Source organism: Fistularia commersonii, chromosome 15, assembly GCF_037954325.1.
Source record: "Fistularia commersonii isolate RoL2024-O1a breed Wild chromosome 15, RoL_Fcom_v1.0, whole genome shotgun sequence".
Classification (NCBI taxonomy): Eukaryota; Metazoa; Chordata; class Actinopteri; order Syngnathiformes; family Fistulariidae; genus Fistularia; species Fistularia commersonii.
In genome coordinates this window covers 13957960-13976775 of record NC_141298.1, presented here as the reverse complement: position 1 = coordinate 13976775, position 18816 = coordinate 13957960, and the positions used below count along the sequence as shown (strand labels likewise).

General features: G+C 41.8%; 1 protein-coding gene across 1 annotated transcript in view; it reads left to right on the top strand.

Moving 5' to 3' along the window:
- Nucleotides 1-3138: 3138 nt before the first annotated feature.
- LOC147226633 (uncharacterized) overlaps nt 3139-18816 on the top strand; it is a 47377-nt gene continuing 31699 nt past the window's right edge. Inside the window, exons 1-7 of the mRNA XM_086160399.1 lie at nt 3139-3217; nt 3300-3369; nt 4081-4320; nt 4831-6197; nt 7432-12095; nt 12708-12969; nt 13510-18429. Coding sequence (XP_086016525.1) covers nt 3348-3369; nt 4081-4320; nt 4831-6197; nt 7432-12095; nt 12708-12969; nt 13510-18429 — 11475 coding nt within the window. The 5' untranslated portion in view covers nt 3139-3217; nt 3300-3347. The remainder of the gene's footprint in view (nt 3218-3299; nt 3370-4080; nt 4321-4830; nt 6198-7431; nt 12096-12707; nt 12970-13509; nt 18430-18816) is intronic.

The window sequence follows — 18816 nt, the reverse complement described above, 5'->3', positions numbered from 1 at the left end:
GTGTTAGGGGGCGTTGGTGATCCCTGGGATCCTTCTTATTACTCGGCCACAAAAAAATATATAATTAGCAATAGCAAGCTAGGTGGATCTCATCGGGTTGTATAGCTCACAAACGGTGAGGGATGAATGTAAATCTCCTGGGCAGCTTCTCAACTTTTTGGCCCGGAGGATCTCATTGAAACTGTTCCTGAGGCGACAAAGTTGCTCCAGCTGGTGGTCACCGTTCTGGCTACAACGGCATCGGTGGAGCGCTCATTCCCAGCACCGAAAAGACTCAAAACATAAAGTCGGAACAGGACCGATCAAGGACGACCGACTGTCTTCACCGGCAGTGATTTCCATTCAGACAGAGAGGCTTTTAAAACTGAAGAAAGATAAGAAAGACTTCTATTAGCAGGTTATCGATGCTTTTCTTCAGAGGGAGCGGCGCATGGACTTCATTTATAAGTAAAGGTAAGAGATAATAACGTTTTTTTTTATGTGCACTTTTTCTATGCTACAGTTTGTTTATGTAAACAATGCTGATATGATATTTTAAACAAAACACATTAACTGTTGCTGATAAAATGGTGAATAAGCTACTCTGTAGGGTTCATATGTTTGTGAATCTGACTGTGCCTCACTGGCCATAAACCTCACCGTATGTCACTGATCTGCAGATTCACTATCTTTGCAAAATCTCATCTTAAAACTAGGCTGGGACAAAAACTTGTCTTTAGATGTGAGCAGCTGTGAGATGATAGTTTTTTCCACAAGTCTTTTCCACATCTTTCCAAAGTCTTCTGCCGTATGGGAAGGAGAGAAGCTAATGTGTGCTTATTGCTAATGCCCTGGAATACCCTCCGTCTCAAACAGGCCCAGAAAAGCTGAAACAGCAAGTGTCAGCCGGGTGAGGAGCCCTCAGAGCGCACCGTCTGAAAAAGAGTCCACTCCAGAAACGTCTTTTTCAGTTTACCTCCGGTTTATATCTCACACGTCATCCATGTCGGCGGCACACGGAGAATACAAACGTGGACGAAAATGAAGCCGCGCTTCTTGGCTCGTCTAAATTCTTCATTTGACCACGCGTGTGATGTGGGAAGGGAGTGTTCGGCGGGTTTTCAACTCCCATTATTCGGTGATGAGTGATCACCGTTATCTAAAGGCACTGAGTCAGAACACCTCTGTGCAGCTGCACAGAGGTTGATCCGAGCCAATGGAGTCAAATCAGAAATATCAAACACAAACAATGATTAAAATTCAGAGTATAATGCCATGGCTTTCTCTCTCTCTCTCTCTCTCTCTTGCATAAAAGAAAGGATCAGGGCTCTTTTATCCTGGGATGTAGGTCAGAAAGTTGGAGTCGAGATGTGAGGCTGCGGCTTCAGCGAGAAAAATAGAAAAAAAATTAGAAAAAAGTTAATAAACATATTAATGCCGCGGTGTTTTTGAAGAAAGATTTTCACTTCTTCAGTCATATTGAGAGCAGCGGCTCAGTGGCGCAGCGGTTAGCACTTTGACTGCATAGCAAGAAGGTCCCTGGTTTGACTCCTAAAGGAGGATCTTTCTGCGTGTCTCCATGTTGTCCAGGTGTCTGCGTGGGGTTTCTGAGTTCCTCCCACAGTCCAAAGACATGCATTGGGTTCATCAGAGACCCTAAATCAGTGTCTGCAAACTACGGCCCGGGGGCCGGATACGGCCCGCCTCCACATTTTGCCTGGCTCCTGAACAATACCAGAGATACATTATGATTTTATAATCATAATGCAAATAATAATACAAATATAATCATAATGAAATCTACTGGTATAAAATCTACAATAATACTGGTAGTTAAATGTGTTGTGTTGGTAGGTGTAGGGGTAGGGGTAGGTGTTGGTATAAGTTGGGTTTCATCGCCCGCTTGCTTTCTAGTTTTCACAGTGAATTTGATACGAGAGCTGAAAACAGTTGTGTCTACAAGAAAGTTGATGTTCCTTCGTTCTTTTTTCTGTGAAAAACTTGAAAATTTTATTTGGTTATTGTTTATTTCATAAATGGTGTTATTTATTTCATTGATAATGTTATTTTTTATTTTCTGATTTTTTTTTTCCTGTCAAGATCCCAGAAAAGGTAAATTTTTGGCTATGTTTGGCGTTCTGGAAAACAATAAATGTCTAAGTTTAGACACCTCTGGGATCGTCACACTTTTTGTTACAAACTGTCCTCGCCCCCCATCGGAGAAGGGAGAACTTTTTTGGCCCTCCCAGGAAAAAGTTTGGGGACCCCTGCCCTAAATGGTCCAGATGCATGAATAAGAATGAATGGTTGCATGTCATATGACATGTGAATGGTTTGGTTTCACTCTATGATTGAATGAATGAGTGAATGGTTGAATGTCTCTATCCAAGATGACCGGGTGAATTGTTTTGTCTGTATGACGTGAATGAGTGTGCGACTGTTGTCTCTGTATTGCATTTGAATGAGAGAGTGACTGGTTGTTTGTCTCTATTTGATGTGAGGTTAGATGTCTCTGTATGATGTGAATGATTGAGTGAATGATCATCTTTGCATGACGAGAATGAATGAGGGAACGGTTGCATATCTCTGTATGACATAGAAGCGAGAGGTTGAATGGTCGTATGTCTCTATATTTGGCTCCGACAGGTCCATGGCGGTCTCACCAAATGACAGATGGGATTGGCTGAAGGCCCCCAACGTGAATATAGGAAAAGCAGCATGGATAATGAATGAATGAATATTATAAACAGAAGGTAAAATTGAGAATTATATTCACCTGGTGATGTGAGGGTGTTTTAAGTAAAGCGGAGACCCCTGAATTACATTAAAACTCAACCTGAAGAGAACCTAAACACCACCGCTGACACCGCACACACACACACACACACACACACACACACACACACACACACACACTCCACAAGGGCACCCTGGATGCCAACCAAAACAGGCCTCCGCCCTTATCAGCCACGAGCAGACTTTGTGAGAAAGATGATTCACCTTGTGGACGTTCGCCTCCACCCAATCATACACTCACTTTTCGAGGGTGTCGCGTCCATCTGAGGCGGGTGGCGGTGTGGACGTAGGAGATAATCCGGTGTTTTCACGATAACGCGGCCGACATGCCTCATCATCTTGGTTGACACCATCTGTGGGCAGACCATCATGAGGCTCTCAACGACAGCCACAGCCCCTCTTTTCTCCAGGACCAATTTTCTTTATGGAAAAGAAATTAAAGGTTAAGGAGACAAACGACGTGAGATAAGTCAATACCATTGGTATATTTTTGATTTATTTATTCACCTGTTTGTCCTTGTCAGGTGTATAAAGTTGTGGACATGCACGTTTGGGGACTCCTGAGGTAAAATATGGCAGCATCAAGAGATCATGGTAAGTTTAATTTTCTCTGTCTTTTCTTTTTTAAAATATTTATATTTTACAACAAAATCTTTGTACCTTCAGCGATTTTGACCATGGAAGACATTCTGCTACGTTTATATTCAGTTAGTTTATGTCAACACCCAAGAAAAAGACAAATAATAATAATTTCATCAGTGTACATAAACATTTTGGACTTGTTTAAATACTTCTTAAATTGCTGTAAGTGAAAAGTCTCAAAGGATTTCAACATCAGATGTTTATTTGATGTGACACTGAGAACTGCCGACTAAGAACTTTAGGAATCTGTATAAGGTATGAAAGTTGTTGTTTTTTGTTGTTGTTATTGTTTTTTTTTTTTTACAACGAAGCCTGTGATAATTTTTTGGAAAGAAAAACTCACTTGTGCCAAATTAGTAAAACACTGCAATTAACCTAACAAAAAATAGTAAAAAAATAAAGTAATTTTAAAAAAATATATGAATAATGTACATATGATATATATTCATATTATATTTGTACAGACACACACACACACACACACACATACAGACACTCACACACACTTTTAAATGCAACAACATTATATATTTATTTTGTATGACATAAAAACATAGATTATGTCATATATTAATTATTTATTCTGAGGTGTGATATCATCGCACAACCACTAAATAAACAAACCAAAGAAAAGATTGGCACTAATTGGCACTTCTTTTGCAGCGGAGGCCTTCCTGGAGGATCCTGGGGAGGAGGTCATTGACAGAGTGGGATCTCCCAGACAAGCCGTCGTAGAAAGATGGATCCCACAGCAGACAGCGACGCCCCCCATCTCTGATGACCTGAGACGGCGCCAGGAGATAAGGCCGCTGCTCCCTGGGGAGGAGGCAGGGACTTCACAAAGCAGAGCCGACATCCACCAGATAATTACCCAGGAGGAACCTCAGCTCGCGGCAGAACTAGGTAATGGGGAAAGTATACCATGACTTCGTGCCAATCATTTTACAAACAGCCATCTAATTTAAAATTGGAAACAAATTATTTTACTTTGTCGAGCTCCAATATTAAGCTGTGGGAAGAGATGGCATGGAGTATTTATACATTACCTTGATATGAAAATATGGTCAGTAGTCACTATCATATGTGTTTTTTTTTTCTTGCATCTCCCTGTTAGTTTTAGCTAACTGGGAAAATAACATCCATCCATCTATTCCTACCGCTTAGCCTACTCAGGGTCAGCCTATCTCAGCTACCATTAGGTGAGAAGCAGCTGGGACTGGTTACCAGTCAATCAGAGTCAGACAACCATTCACACATCGAGGCAATTTTCCCTATTTTTCCAATTAACCTGCTGCATGTTTTTGGCTTGTGAGAGGAAACCGGCCACTGTGCCGCCTTGAAAATAACATATTTAATGCAATTTTTCATACAGTAGCATTGCGGTTAATGCATGTCAATGTTGTCCATTGCCAGAGGAACAAAGTCACAGCGGAGAAATTATTCAAGAAAAACATAGAAGGGACACGAGCCAGTCAAACATCAGGATGAAGAACAAAATGGAGATTATTAGGCGACAAAGGCAGCTGACGAGTCAAATCATTGAGGAGACCGAGCACGTTTTGGAAACGACAAAGAGAGAGAGAAATGAAACCGAATACTTCAGGATGAAGATTAGGCAGCAGCAGGCAGAAATAGACAGGCTGACGTCGGAAAAACGTGAACAGTATTCACTTCTGAAAAATCTGAGGATGCAAATGTTATCTGTAATCGAGAGGCTTGAAGAAAGTAAAAAGGAGGCCGCTCGGGAAAAAACCCTACTTCGGGAGACGTGGGCGAAAATAAATCAAGAGAAACAGACGCAGAAGAGGACACCTGGGGAGGTTTTCGGCGAGCGACACGGATTGGAGGGAAAGGAGTTGGATACGGCAACATCACAAAGTAGTGAGGGCCGACCCGCGGAGCATGGGCACCACCAGCAGCAGCAGGAGAAACCAGAGATACTGAAATCCATTCAGAGTTTAATGCAGACTAATCAGAAAATAGCACTTGAGACAAAACGTGTTAAAGAACAAATAGAGAAAGACATGGCACATTTAAAGAGAGAATTGCACCAAAGCAGTGACGAACTTCTACAACATAAATATCAAGTGAAGCACGTCAAAGACGCTGTGAATGCCTTCAGGGATATGAAGCGGTGGATTCAAATGCAGAAGTCCGCGCCGCGGGAAACCCAAACACGTAAGCACACAGTGATGGGCTCTGTTAAAGAGACTCTCGAGGAAATGAGGGAGGAGATGGAGAAGCTCTGGGATGAGCTGGAAGGTGGTGAGGAAGAGGAGGAGCAGGAGACCAAGACGGGTCAGACGACTGGCTCCCCTCAAAGGCAAAGGCGAGATTCAAATGTGGGCATGACGACCACCGAAGAAGAAGAAGAGGGACGGCCGCCGGAGACAGTTGATGTGGTAAGAAAAGGGGAAACAGAGAAAAAGTCGTCACGACTTCAGTCTGAGAGAAAATTGGTTGGCGCTGATGCTATCGAAGAAAAGGATCAAAGAAAATGGATGAATTTTCAAGCGCAAAAAAAGAGACGGGAACTCGACCGGCGGCTAGAGAGAACCATGCGGGAGAGGGATGAGCTGGAGATCCTCAAGATAAAGATGCAACAATGGATGGAAGAGCTCAGCCAAACCCTGGAGGATCAAATGAAGATGGTATTGAAGTTGTCCGAGTTGAAGGTGGGCTTAGAGCAAGCTGGCACAGAGATGAACTCCACCCCGCAGAAGGTGCACACCCTCCATCAGGAAACCCAAGAGATAACAGAGGACATCAGAAAATGCTATGTAAGTCAATTTCCATGTGTTATATTACTATTGTCATGTTATTATAATTATCATATCAATTCAGTTATTATGCCTTCTAAAGGAAGCAGAATTATTTAAATGTTCCCATATTTATGGAAACGCTCTTTACACAGTTGCTTTGCCAACTAGTCCTCCTCGCCTCTTCATATTTTGATATGATGAACTTTGTACTGTTAAGACACGTACGATTCACGTTGCTTTCTGGCCAGATTCTGCGTTTTTTGTTGTTGATTTACTAAGTTAACCAGATTTAGTCGAGAGGTACAAAACTTAATTTAAAACGTTAGTCACCGTGTAAGGCCTCAAGAGGTTTTCATGAATGATCTAACCTCAGAATTCCCCATTTTAGCTACTCATCAAATGATCAAGCTGTTACTTGTCCTATTCTCTGTAAAACAATTTACTGCTGCATACAGACTGAATTATTCGTGATATCGCACAGTAATACAAAAGTTCAAAAGGAGTCATTATGTGAAGCATCGCCGTCATTTAGAAAAGAATGTGTTCAGCAGTGTACTGGGAGCTCTGAGAAGAGTTAATAACTTAACTAGTACAATGAGTATCACGAACGGTTGGTGGTTTGCAGTTTAAATCCCGTTTATTACCCCCGTCTGCAGCCTTTCTCTCAGTACCTTGAGGAAACAGAGCCGGCTTTTTCTTTTCCGAACACAAAAGCTGTTCTCAGACGAATCTAATCGTTACCGTGGTCTTAGGAGTGATAAATCTAAACATTACATCTACATTACATTACAGTCATTTGGCAGACGCTTTAATCCAAAGCGACTTACAAAAAGTGCAAAAGTCACAAAAGTTACAAAAAAGTTGTAGTTTTACAACTACTTAAACAAATGTAATAACTAGACATTAAGTCTTCATTTGTGGCCCCGGATGGACCCCGATTGAATTCTGTGATGTATGCATCAGTCTCTTAGAGTGACAACAAGGACTGGTGAGGATGTCTTTTCTTCAGATATCAGATTTGTTAGTCGTCACACAAAAGTAAGGAAATGTTATGCCCTGACTTCCATCTAAATTGAATTACTCTTACATGTTGTCCATTTAACAATGTTGACCAAAGCAAATTCTTTGCTGTTGAAAAATGTGAAAAATAACTTGGCGATTAAAAGCAAATCTGATTCTGATTCTGAAAATGTTGACCAAATGCTTCAGGACATATGATAACAGCAGAATTTATTTATTTTTTTATACAAAGGATAAACTGACATCTATGAAAGCTCAGGTCAACAGATGGAAACGGACAGAATCGTCACTGAAAAACCCTTATTCAGTGGCAGCGTCTCAAGCCCGAGAACTTCAGACCGAAACGCTCACAGCCTCAATCGAAGAAGAACCAACATCGAAAGTTCCTACGGAGAAAGAAATGGCACCAGAGAGCGCAGCTCTCCGATATCCATCAGATGGCGAACACCAAAATAAAGGATTGACAAAGGAGATTCAGCTGATATTTGAAGAAAAACAGAATATCCACATCACTGAAAAGGAGACGTTCTCTTTGCAGACCCAGGGAAATTTCGGCGACGACACCTTGATGATTGAGGATGAGAGAGAATCTTTGGAAAAGCAAGTGGATGAAATAGAAAAGGAGATTTCCAAATCGTGGCAAAGAGAGGAGGATTTGAGCGAAACAATAAAGTCCGCCGTGAAAGACGTGAAGGAAAATAGTCAAGAAATTGCAAGGCTCATTTCAGAAATCAATGATCTGCAGTCCCAGACGCCAGAGACTACTTTCATGGAGAGTGGAGCTCTACAGGAAGGGAAACCCGGAGCTGTGAGAGAATCTGAACACTCAGATGTTTCGAGGGAAAAGAGGAGCGTCTTCAGGGGTGAAATAATACGATACGTTTTGCTGAAAGATGAGAAAGACTCTGAACTCAGAGGAGTTCACACTGAGCCCGAGTTCATGAAGGTGGATGTTAAACAGCCCGAGCGGAGTCCGGGGTCGGTGGATAAATTTGCAAAACGGATGGATGGAGATTCGGACAAAGCGGACATCGACACCACTGACTCACAGAGGCTTCGGGAAGAGATCCTGAGAACCCTAGAACTCATAAGGTCAGCAAATTTAGAAGCAGAGGACAGAACCGGGGAAATTGGCATTGACAGAGATCCTGGGGAAAAGGAAAAGGAAATTGAGCAACTGCTCGGAGAACTGAAACAATTCCAACAGCTTTTCAAAGAGGTGACGGAGAAAATGACACAGAGTGAAGAACATTTGAAACGGGAAATGAATGACATGAGAATCATGGCGAAGAAACAAAAGAGACAACTGGACCAGAGGTTAGAGCAAACCATGCGGGAGCGAGACCATTTGGACATTTTAAAAATGAAATTGAGGAGCCAGAAAGAAGAAATTGATCAGAAGGTGGAGAAAATTGGAAAATTTAAAAGCAATGTCATTAAATTTTTATCTGACAAGAGAAAGGAGAGCGCAGAAATAGGTAATATTATAGAGGAGACTCAAGTGAAACTGACACACATCGCTAACCTGGAATATATGAGCAAGGCCACAAACCAGAAACTTCTCGAGAACTATAACTTATTATCTGAAGAAACCGCAAAGATCCAAAGAATCTTGACTGAAATACGAAAGACAAAGGGTAAAGAGTCATTTCTGGAAAAAGACAAAGCTACAAAGGAAAGGGTGGGTGAAGATACTGAAGAGGAAAGGTCAAAGGACCAAAGAACAGCAGAGGAAACTAAGAAAATGGAAAATGAAATATTCAGACTGAGATCAGAAAAGACCAACCTGAAGGAGGAAATCAGACAAATGAATGATCATTTAGATCAGAAAAGGCGCGAAAATGAACGACTGAGGAAGACAATGCACAAGAGCCGGACTGAAGCAGAGGAGACCGAGAAGCAAATTCAAGAAGAGCGAGAAAAGTTGAGATCATCCAAAAAGCAAGCCGAAGAAGAAAAACTCAGGCTGAACACTTTAATGGAGGGCATTAAAATGCAGGAACGGCAGCTTGATGACAAAATACAGATGGCCAAGAAAGAGACACAGGAGATGGAACTGCTCAAGTCAGAGCTGGAAATGCAAAGAAAACAAAGTGAACAGGTGTTTCGAAAAAACCTGAGAAAACAGGAGGAGATTGAAATAATGTGGAATGAAATCCAAAGAGAAAAACAGGAACTAAAAACAGAGACCAAGAGGAGAAGAAAGGAATTAGACAAACGGCTGGAGAAAACCATGAGAGAGAGAGATGAGCTGGAAATAATGAAGATTAAGCTGCAGCAACTGAGGGAGGCGCTGGAAGAGGAGAAGCAGCGAACTAGTCTACAACAAATAAACAAAGAAGATGAGAGGCAAAGCGGGGAAAGGATAAAAATGCAAAATGTCAAAGTTGAAGAAGGAAAAATCATACTACAAAGATCAAAAGGGTATGACTTTGTTTCTGTTTTTCAAACCATGACACAAAAGTGCCATTCATATTTGGAAATACTGAAGGGGGAAATGGGGACCCTAAAGACCGTATACCTACATCTAGAAAATCAAAGAAAAGGCTTCAGCGCTTTAAATGCCAAGACCACAGCTGTCAGAGTCACCGTGAGCAGGATACATATGCACTTCAAGAAAGAGATACAGGAAATGGTCAAAGTGAAAGATGACGTCCGAAGGCAAAAACAAGATCTCGATATAATGCTGTCAAATGTGAAGAGGGAGATAAGAGAGATGGAAGTGTTGAAGGGCGAGGTTGAGTTTGAGAAACGAGAAAATCAACGAAAAATAAGAAAGTGGTATCAAACGGAACAAGACGTAAAGGAGCTTTACGTTGGCGTCAGAAAAGAAAAAGATGACCTCAAGAGGGAGACACAGAGGAGGAGGAAAGAGCTTGACCAAAGGCTCGAGAGAATCGCTCGAGAGAGGGACGAATTGGAGATCATGAAACTGAAGCTACAAAGAGAGGGGAAAGAATTAGCAAAGCCCAGCATCGCAAAAGAGGATATTCAGACACAAAAGAATCGGGAACTAATAGTTGCTTGCATGGAGACATTTAAACTTGTGAGGAAACAAACCGATGACATGACGCTAGCGTTCCAAGGTGAAATACAGCAAATTTCAGCCCACAAAACAATCATAAACCAGGCGAGGGGGGAAATGGAAAATTTGAAGATGGAAATCAAAAGCAAAAAAGTGAAAATAATGTCTACATTAAATGATATGCAGCAAAAACAAAGCCAGATAAAGCAAATGAGAATGGCCGTCCCAAAAGGGGAACAATCACCGCAGGAAGAAAAGGAGATGAAATCTGAAGGAAAACTGATGACAGAGAAAGAATTGAACTGGGATGATGCTGGATTACTAAGGCAGGATGTCAATAAGATGAGAAGCATAAAGAAAGAAACCCTCGGTGCAAAGATGGATAACATACAGAGGGAAGGACAAATGACTGAGAGTGAGATGATGAGGTTGGAAGAACTGAAGTGTGAGCAGGAAAATGAAGATCAGCCGATGACCAACACTGGAATAGAAACCCTGAAATTTAAACTCCGACAACTGAAGGAAAAAACATTTGTGGACTTCAGCAACAACATGGAAACATTTGAGAGGAGCAATGGAAATGTACAGAGATTATGGTTTCTCTTAAACCAAAATAGTTTGAGCCTCAATCACATGATACAGCAGATGTCAGTTTATAATGAAATGATACAGAGAGAAAAGAGGAGTCTGAGAGATCTGCAGTCAGATATGGGAAAAGACAGACAGAAAAGGGAAAGTAGAAGGACAGACATCTCCTTGGAAAATAAAGAACTTCATAATCTAAAAGAAGAGCTGAAAAAGGAGAAAGATGATATGAAAAGAAGGGAAGAGAAGTTTGACCAAGAAAAGGAGAAATTTGAATTGATGAGGTCAAACTTGGGAAGACAATTTGAAAAACTGAATAAATGCAAAGAACATTTAGAGGAAGGAAAGAGAAGGCTAGTAAACACAGAATCTGAAATGAGGAAAAAACAAGAGCAAGTCAAAACACTTTTTGATGACATGAGTAAAGAGAGGACAAGAATCAAGTCAATGAAAACTCAATTTCAGGATAAAAGAAAAGAGTTAGAAACAATGATGAACGTGTCGGCTATAATACTAAAGGAAAAAAATCAATCGATAAGAAAAACCGAAGAACTTCAAGAGGCTATGGACGGTCTACAAGCAGAAAGAGAGGAACTGGAGCTTTTCAGGAACAATCTTGATGATAGGAAAGCACAGCTTGACAATGCCCTGAATGGAATCACTGCAGAGAAGGATACCCTAACTATGATGAAAGAGGTCGTTCAAAAAGAGAGACAAATGCTTGACCAAGACAAGGGAGAGACAATCAAACTGGCGTCGCAGCTTCAAATCAGAGAAGATCAGCTGGTGAGCAAATTACTATCCCTGGACACTCTGAAATCTAAATTCAGACAACTCAATGACAAGATGCAGGAAGATATTCACAACAAAATGGTCAAACTGCAAGGAACCAATGAAGGTGTGCACCAATCATGCCGTGAACTAAATCTGAAATGTGTTGCCCTAGATCAGTTGACAGAGCAGGTCTCACATAACATCGAACTCCTTGAAAGGGAAAAAGCCAATCTCAATGACTTGCTCTCGGGTATGGTCAAGGAGGTTCAAACTTTGGAGAAGAAAAAGGCAGACTTTTTGTCACAGCAAAATGCATTAAAAGCAGACCTGTTAAGACAGAAAGAGGATCTAGATAGAGACAAAGTGATGGTAAATAAAGAGCGCATGCAATTGAGGACAACAAAGGAAGACATCAAGACACAACACGATGAACTCAACAGGGACAAGAAACGTCTCGAAGATGAGAAACGAAGGTTGGAAGTGACCAACACTGAGCTGAAGGAAAAGAAAGAGCAAATCGACAGTCTGTTTGATGACATACAAAATGAGAAGACCAACGTCAAACTTCTGACTGGTAGGCTTCAGACTCAAATGAATGACATGGAGAAAATCATGTCGGTACTCTCCTTGAAACAACAAGAACTCGAGTGCAAGGATGATGAAGTTGCAAGAAAAACCGAAGAACTTCAAGGGGCTATGGACGGTCTGCAAGCAGAAAGAGAGGAACTGGAGCTTTTCAGGAACAATCTTGATGATAGGAAAGCACAGCTTGACAATGCCCTGAATGGAATCACTGCAGAGAAGGATACTCTAACTATGATGAAAGAGGTCGTTCAAAAAGAGAGACAAATGCTTGACCAAGACAAGGGAGAGACAATCAAACTGGCGTCGCAGCTTCAAATCAGAGAAGATCAGCTGGTGAGCAAATTACTATCCCTGGACACTCTGAAATCTAAATTCAGACAACTCAATGACAAGATGCAGGAAGATATTCACAACAAAATGGTCAAACTGCAAGGAACCAATGAAGGTGTGCACCAATCATGCCGTGAACTAAATCTGAAATGTGTTGCCCTTGATCAGCTGACAGAGCAGGTCTCACATAACATCAAACTCTTTGAAAGCGAAAAAGAGAGTCTCAGAGATTTGCTCTCCGGCATGGTCAAGGAGGCACCAACCATGGAGACCAAAAAGGTAGCCTTTTTATCAGAGCAACCATCACTGAAAGAAGAGCTGTCAAAACAGAAAGAAGAACTAGACAGAGAGAAAGAGTTGGCAAATGAAGTGCACCTGCAATTGAAGACTATGCAGGAAGCCATCAAGACACAACACGATGAACTTAACAGAGACAAGAAACGTTTCGAAGATGAGAAACGAAGGTTGGAAGTGACCAACTCTGAGCTGAAGGAAAAGAAAGAGCAAATCGACAGTCTGTTTGATGACATACAAAATGAGAAGACCAACGTCAAACTTCTGACTGGTAGGCTTCAGACTCAAATGAATGACATGGAGAAAATCATGTCGGTACTCTCCTTGAAACAACAAGAACTCGAGTGCAAGGATGATGAAGTTGCAAGAAAAACCGAAGAACTTCAAGGGGCTATGGACGGTCTGCAAGCAGAAAGAGAGGAACTGGAGCTTTTCAGGAACAATCTTGACGATAGGAAAGCACAGCTTGACAATGCCCTGAATGGAATCACTGCAGAGAAGGATACCCTAACTATGATGAAAGAGGTCGTTCAAAAAGAGAGACAAATGCTTGACCAAGACAAGGGAGAGACAATCAAACTGGCGTCGCAGCTTCAAATCAGAGAAGATCAGCTGGTGAGCAAATTACTATCCCTGGACACTCTGAAATCTAAATTCAGACAACTCAATGACAAGATGCAGGAAGATATTCACAACAAAATGGTCAAACTGCAAGGAACCAATGAAGGTGTGCACCAATCATGCCGTGAACTAAATCTGAAATGTGTTGCCCTAGATCAGTTGACAGAGCAGGTCTCACATAACATCGAACTCCTTGAAAGGGAAAAAGCCAATCTCAATGACTTGCTCTCGGGTATGGTCAAGGAGGTTCAAACTTTGGAGAAGAAAAAGGCAGACTTTTTGTCACAGCAAAATGCATTAAAAGCAGACCTGTTAAGACAGAAAGAGGATCTAGATAGAGAAAAAGTGATGGTAAATAAAGAGCGCATGCAATTGAAGACAACAAAGGAAGACATCAAGACACAACACGATGAACTCAAAAGGGACAAGAAACGTCTCGAAGATGAGAAACGAAGGTTGGAAGTGACCAACTCTGAGCTGAAGGAAAAGAAAGAGCAAATCGACAGTCTGTTTGATGACATACAAAATGAGAAGACCAACGTCAAACTTCTGACTGGTAGGCTTCAGACTCAAATGAATGACATGGAGAAAATCATGTCGGTACTCTCCTTGAAACAACAAGAACTCGAGTGCAAGGATGATGAAGTTGCAAGAAAAACCGAAGAACTTCAAGGGGCTATGGACGGTCTACAAGCAGAAAGAGAGGAACTGGAGCTTTTCAGGAACAATCTTGATGATAGGAAAGCACAGCTTGACAATGCCCTGAATGGAATCACTGCAGAGAAGGATACCCTAACTATGATGAAAGAGGTCGTTCAAAAAGAGAGACAAATGCTTGACCAAGACAAGGGAGAGACAATCAAACTGGCGTCGCAGCTTCAAATCAGAGAAGATCAGCTGGTGAGCAAATTACTATCCCTGGACACTCTGAAATCTAAATTTAGACAACTCAATGACAAGATGCAGGAAGATATTCACAACAAAATGGTCAAACTGCAAGGAACCAATGAAGGTGTGCACCAATCATGCCGTGAACTAAATCTGAAATGTGTTGCCCTAGATCAGTTGACAGAGCAGGTCTCACATAACATCAAACTCTTTGAAAGCGAAAAAGAGAGTCTCAGAGATTTGCTCTCCGGCATGGTCAAGGAGGCACCAACCATGGAGACCAAAAAGGTAGCCTTTTTATCAGAGCAACCATCACTGAAAGAAGAGCTGTCAAAACAGAAAGAAGAACTAGACAGAGAGAAAGTGTTGGCAAATGAAGTGCACCTGCAATTGAAGACTATGCAGGAAGCCATCAAGACACAACACGATGAACTAAACAGAGACAAGAAACGTTTCGAAGATGAGAAACGAAGGTTGGAAATGACCAACTCTGAGCTGAAGGAAAAGAAAGAGCAAATCGACAGTCTGTTTGATGACATACAAAATGAGAAGACCAACGTCAAACTTCTGACTGGTAGGCTTCAGACTCAAATGAATGACATGGAGAAAATCATGTCGGTACTCTCCTTGAAACAACAAGAACTCGAGTGCAAGGATGATGAAGTTGCAAGAAAAACCGAAGAACTTCAAGGGGCTATGGACGGTCTACAAGCAGAAAGAGAGGAACTGGAGCTTTTCAGGAACAATCTTGATGATAGGAAAGCACAGCTTGACAATGCCCTGAATGGAATCACTGCAGAGAAGGATACCCTAACTATGATGAAAGAGGTCGTTCAAAAAGAGAGACAAATGCTTGACCAAGACAAGGGAGAGACAATCAAACTGGCGTCGCAGCTTCAAATCAGAGAAGATCAGCTGGTGAGCAAATTACTATCCCTGGACACTCTGAAATCTAAATTCAGACAACTCAATGACAAGATGCAGGAAGATATTCACAACAAAATGGTCAAACTGCAAGGAACCAATGAAGGTGTGCACCAATCATGCCGTGAACTAAATCTGAAATGTGTTGCCCTAGATCAGTTGACAGAGCAGGTCTCACATAACATCAAACTCCTTGAAAGGGAAAAAGCCAATCTCAATGACTTGCTCTCGGGTATGGCCAAGGAGGTTCAAACCTTGGAGAAGAAAAAGGCAGACTTTTTGTCACAGCAAAAAGCATTAAAAGCAGACCTGTTAAGACAGAAAGAGGATCTAGATAGAGACAAAGTGATGGTAAATAAAGAGCGCATGCAATTGAGGACAACAAAGGAAGACATCAAGACACAACACGATGACCTCAACAGGGACAAGAAACGTCTCGAAGATGAGAAACGAAGGTTGGAAGTGACCAACTCTGAGCTGAAGGAAAAGAAAGAGCAAATCGACAGTCTGTTTGATGACATACAAAATGAGAAGACCAACGTCAAACTTCTGACTGGTAGGCTTCAGACTCAAATGAATGACATGGAGAAAATCATGTCGGTACTCTCCTTGAAACAACAAGAACTCGAGTGCAAGGATGATGAAGTTGCAAGAAAAACCGAAGAACTTCAGGGGGCTTTGGACGGTCTACAAGCAGAAAGAGAGGAACTGGAGCTTTTCAGGAACAATCTTGATGATAGGAAAGCACAGCTTGACAATGCCCTGAATGGAATCACTGCAGAGAAGGATACCCTAACTATGATGAAAGAGGTCGTTCAAAAAGAGAGACAAATGCTTGACCAAGACAAGGGAGAGACAATCAAACTGGCGTCGCAGCTTCAAATCAGAGAAGATCAGCTGGTGAGCAAATTACTATCCCTGGACACTCTGAAATCTAAATTCAGACAACTCAATGACAAGATGCAGGAAGATATTCACAACAAAATGGTCAAACTGCAAGGAACCAATGAAGGTGTGCACCAATCATGCCGTGAACTAAATCTGAAATGTGTTGCCCTAGATCAGTTGACAGAGCAGGTCTCACATAACATCGAACTCCTTGAAAGGGAAAAAGCCAATCTCAATGACTTGCTCTCGGGTATGGCCAAGGAGGTTCAAACCTTGGAGAAGAAAAAGGCAGACTTTTTGTCACAGCAAAAAGCATTAAAAGCAGACCTGTTAAGACAGAAAGAGGATCTAGATAGAGACAAAGTGATGGTAAATAAAGAGCGCATGCAATTGAGGACAACAGAGGAAGACATCAAGACACAACACGATGACCTCAACAGGGACAAGAAACGTCTCGAAGATGAGAAACGAAGGTTGGAAGTGACCAACTCTGAGCTGAAGGAAAAGAAAGAGCAAATCGACAGTCTGTTTGATGACATACAAAATGAGAAGACCAACGTCAAACTTCTGACTGGTAGGCTTCAGACTCAAATGAATGACATGGAGAAAATCATGTCGGTACTCTCCTTGAAACAACAAGAACTCGAGTGCAAGGATGATGAAGTTGCAAGAAAAACCGAAGAACTTCAGGGGGCTTTGGACGGTCTACAAGCAGAAAGAGAGGAACTGGAGCTTTTCAGGAACAATCTTGATGATAGGAAAGCACAGCTTGACAATGCCCTGAATGGAATCACTGCAGAGAAGGATACCCTAACTATGATGAAAGAGGTCGTTCAAAAAGAGAGACAAATGCTTGACCAAGACAAGGGAGAGACAATCAAACTGGCGTCGCAGCTTCAAATCAGAGAAGATCAGCTGGTGAGCAAATTACTATCCCTGGACACTCTGAAATCTAAATTCAGACAACTCAATGACAAGATGCAGGAAGATATTCACAACAAAATGGTCAAACTGCAAGGAACCAATGAAGGTGTGCACCAATCATGCCGTGAACTAAATCTGAAATGTGTTGCCCTAGATCAGTTGACAGAGCAGGTCTCACATAACATCAAACTCTTTGAAAGCGAAAAAGAGAGTCTCAGAGATTTGCTCTCCGGCATGGTCAAGGAGGCACCAACCATGGAGACCAAAAAGGTAGCCTTTTTATCAGAGCAACCATCACTGAAAGAAGAGCTGTCAAAACAGAAAGAAGAACTAGACAGAGAGAAAGTGTTGGCAAATGAAGTGCACCTGCAATTGAAGACTATGCAGGAAGCCATCAAGACACAACACGATGAACTTAACAGAGACAAGAAACGTTTCGAAGATGAGAAACGAAGGTTGGAAGTGACCAACTCTGAGCTGAAGGAAAAGAAAGAGCAAATCGACAGTCTGTTTGATGACATACAAAATGAGAAGACCAACGTCAAACTTCTGACTGGTAGGCTTCAGACTCAAATGAATGACATGGAGAAAATCATGTCGGTACTCTCCTTGAAACAACAAGAACTCGAGTGCAAGGATGATGAAGTTGCAAGAAAAACCGAAGAACTTCAAGGGGCTATGGACGGTCTGCAAGCAGAAAGAGAGGAACTGGAGCTTTTCAGGAACAATCTTGATGATAGGAAAGCACAGCTTGACAATGCCCTGAATGGAATCACTGCAGAGAAGGATACCCTAACTATGATGAAAGAGGTCGTTCAAAAAGAGAGACAAATGCTTGACCAAGACAAGGGAGAGACAATCAAACTGGCGTCGCAGCTTCAAATCAGAGAAGATCAGCTGGTGAGCAAATTACTATCCCTGGACACTCTGAAATCTAAATTCAGACAACTCAATGACAAGATGCAGGAAGATATTCACAACAAAATGGTCAAACTGCAAGGAACCAATGAAGGTGTGCACCAATCATGCCGTGAACTAAATCTGAAATGTGTTGCCCTAGATCAGTTGACAGAGCAGGTCTCACATAACATCAAACTCCTTGAAAGGGAAAAAGCCAATCTCAATGACTTGCTCTCGGGTATGGCCAAGGAGGTTCAAACCTTGGAGAAGAAAAAGGCAGACTTTTTGTCACAGCAAAAAGCATTAAAAGCAGACCTGTTAAGACAGAAAGAGGATCTAGATAGAGACAAAGTGATGGTAAATAAAGAGCGCATGCAATTGAGGACAACAAAGGAAGACATCAAGACACAACACGATGACCTCAACAGGGACAAGAAACGTCTCGAAGATGAGAAACGAAGGTTGGAAGTGACCAACTCTGAGCTGAAGGAAAAGAAAGAGCAAATCGACAGTCTGTTTGATGACATACAAAATGAGAAGACCAACGTCAAACTTCTGACTGGTAGGCTTCAGACTCAAATGAATGACATGGAGAAAATCATGTCGGTACTCTCCTTGAAACAACAAGAACTCGAGTGCAAGGATGATGAAGTTGCAAGAAAAACCGAAGAACTTCAGGGGGCTTTGGACGGTCTACAAGCAGAAAGAGAGGAACTGGAGCTTTTCAGGAACAATCTTGATGATAGGAAAGCACAGCTTGACAATGCCCTGAATGGAATCACTGCAGAGAAGGATACCCTAACTATGATGAAAGAGGTCGTTCAAAAAGAGAGACAAATGCTTGACCAAGACAAGGGAGAGACAATCAAACTGGCGTCG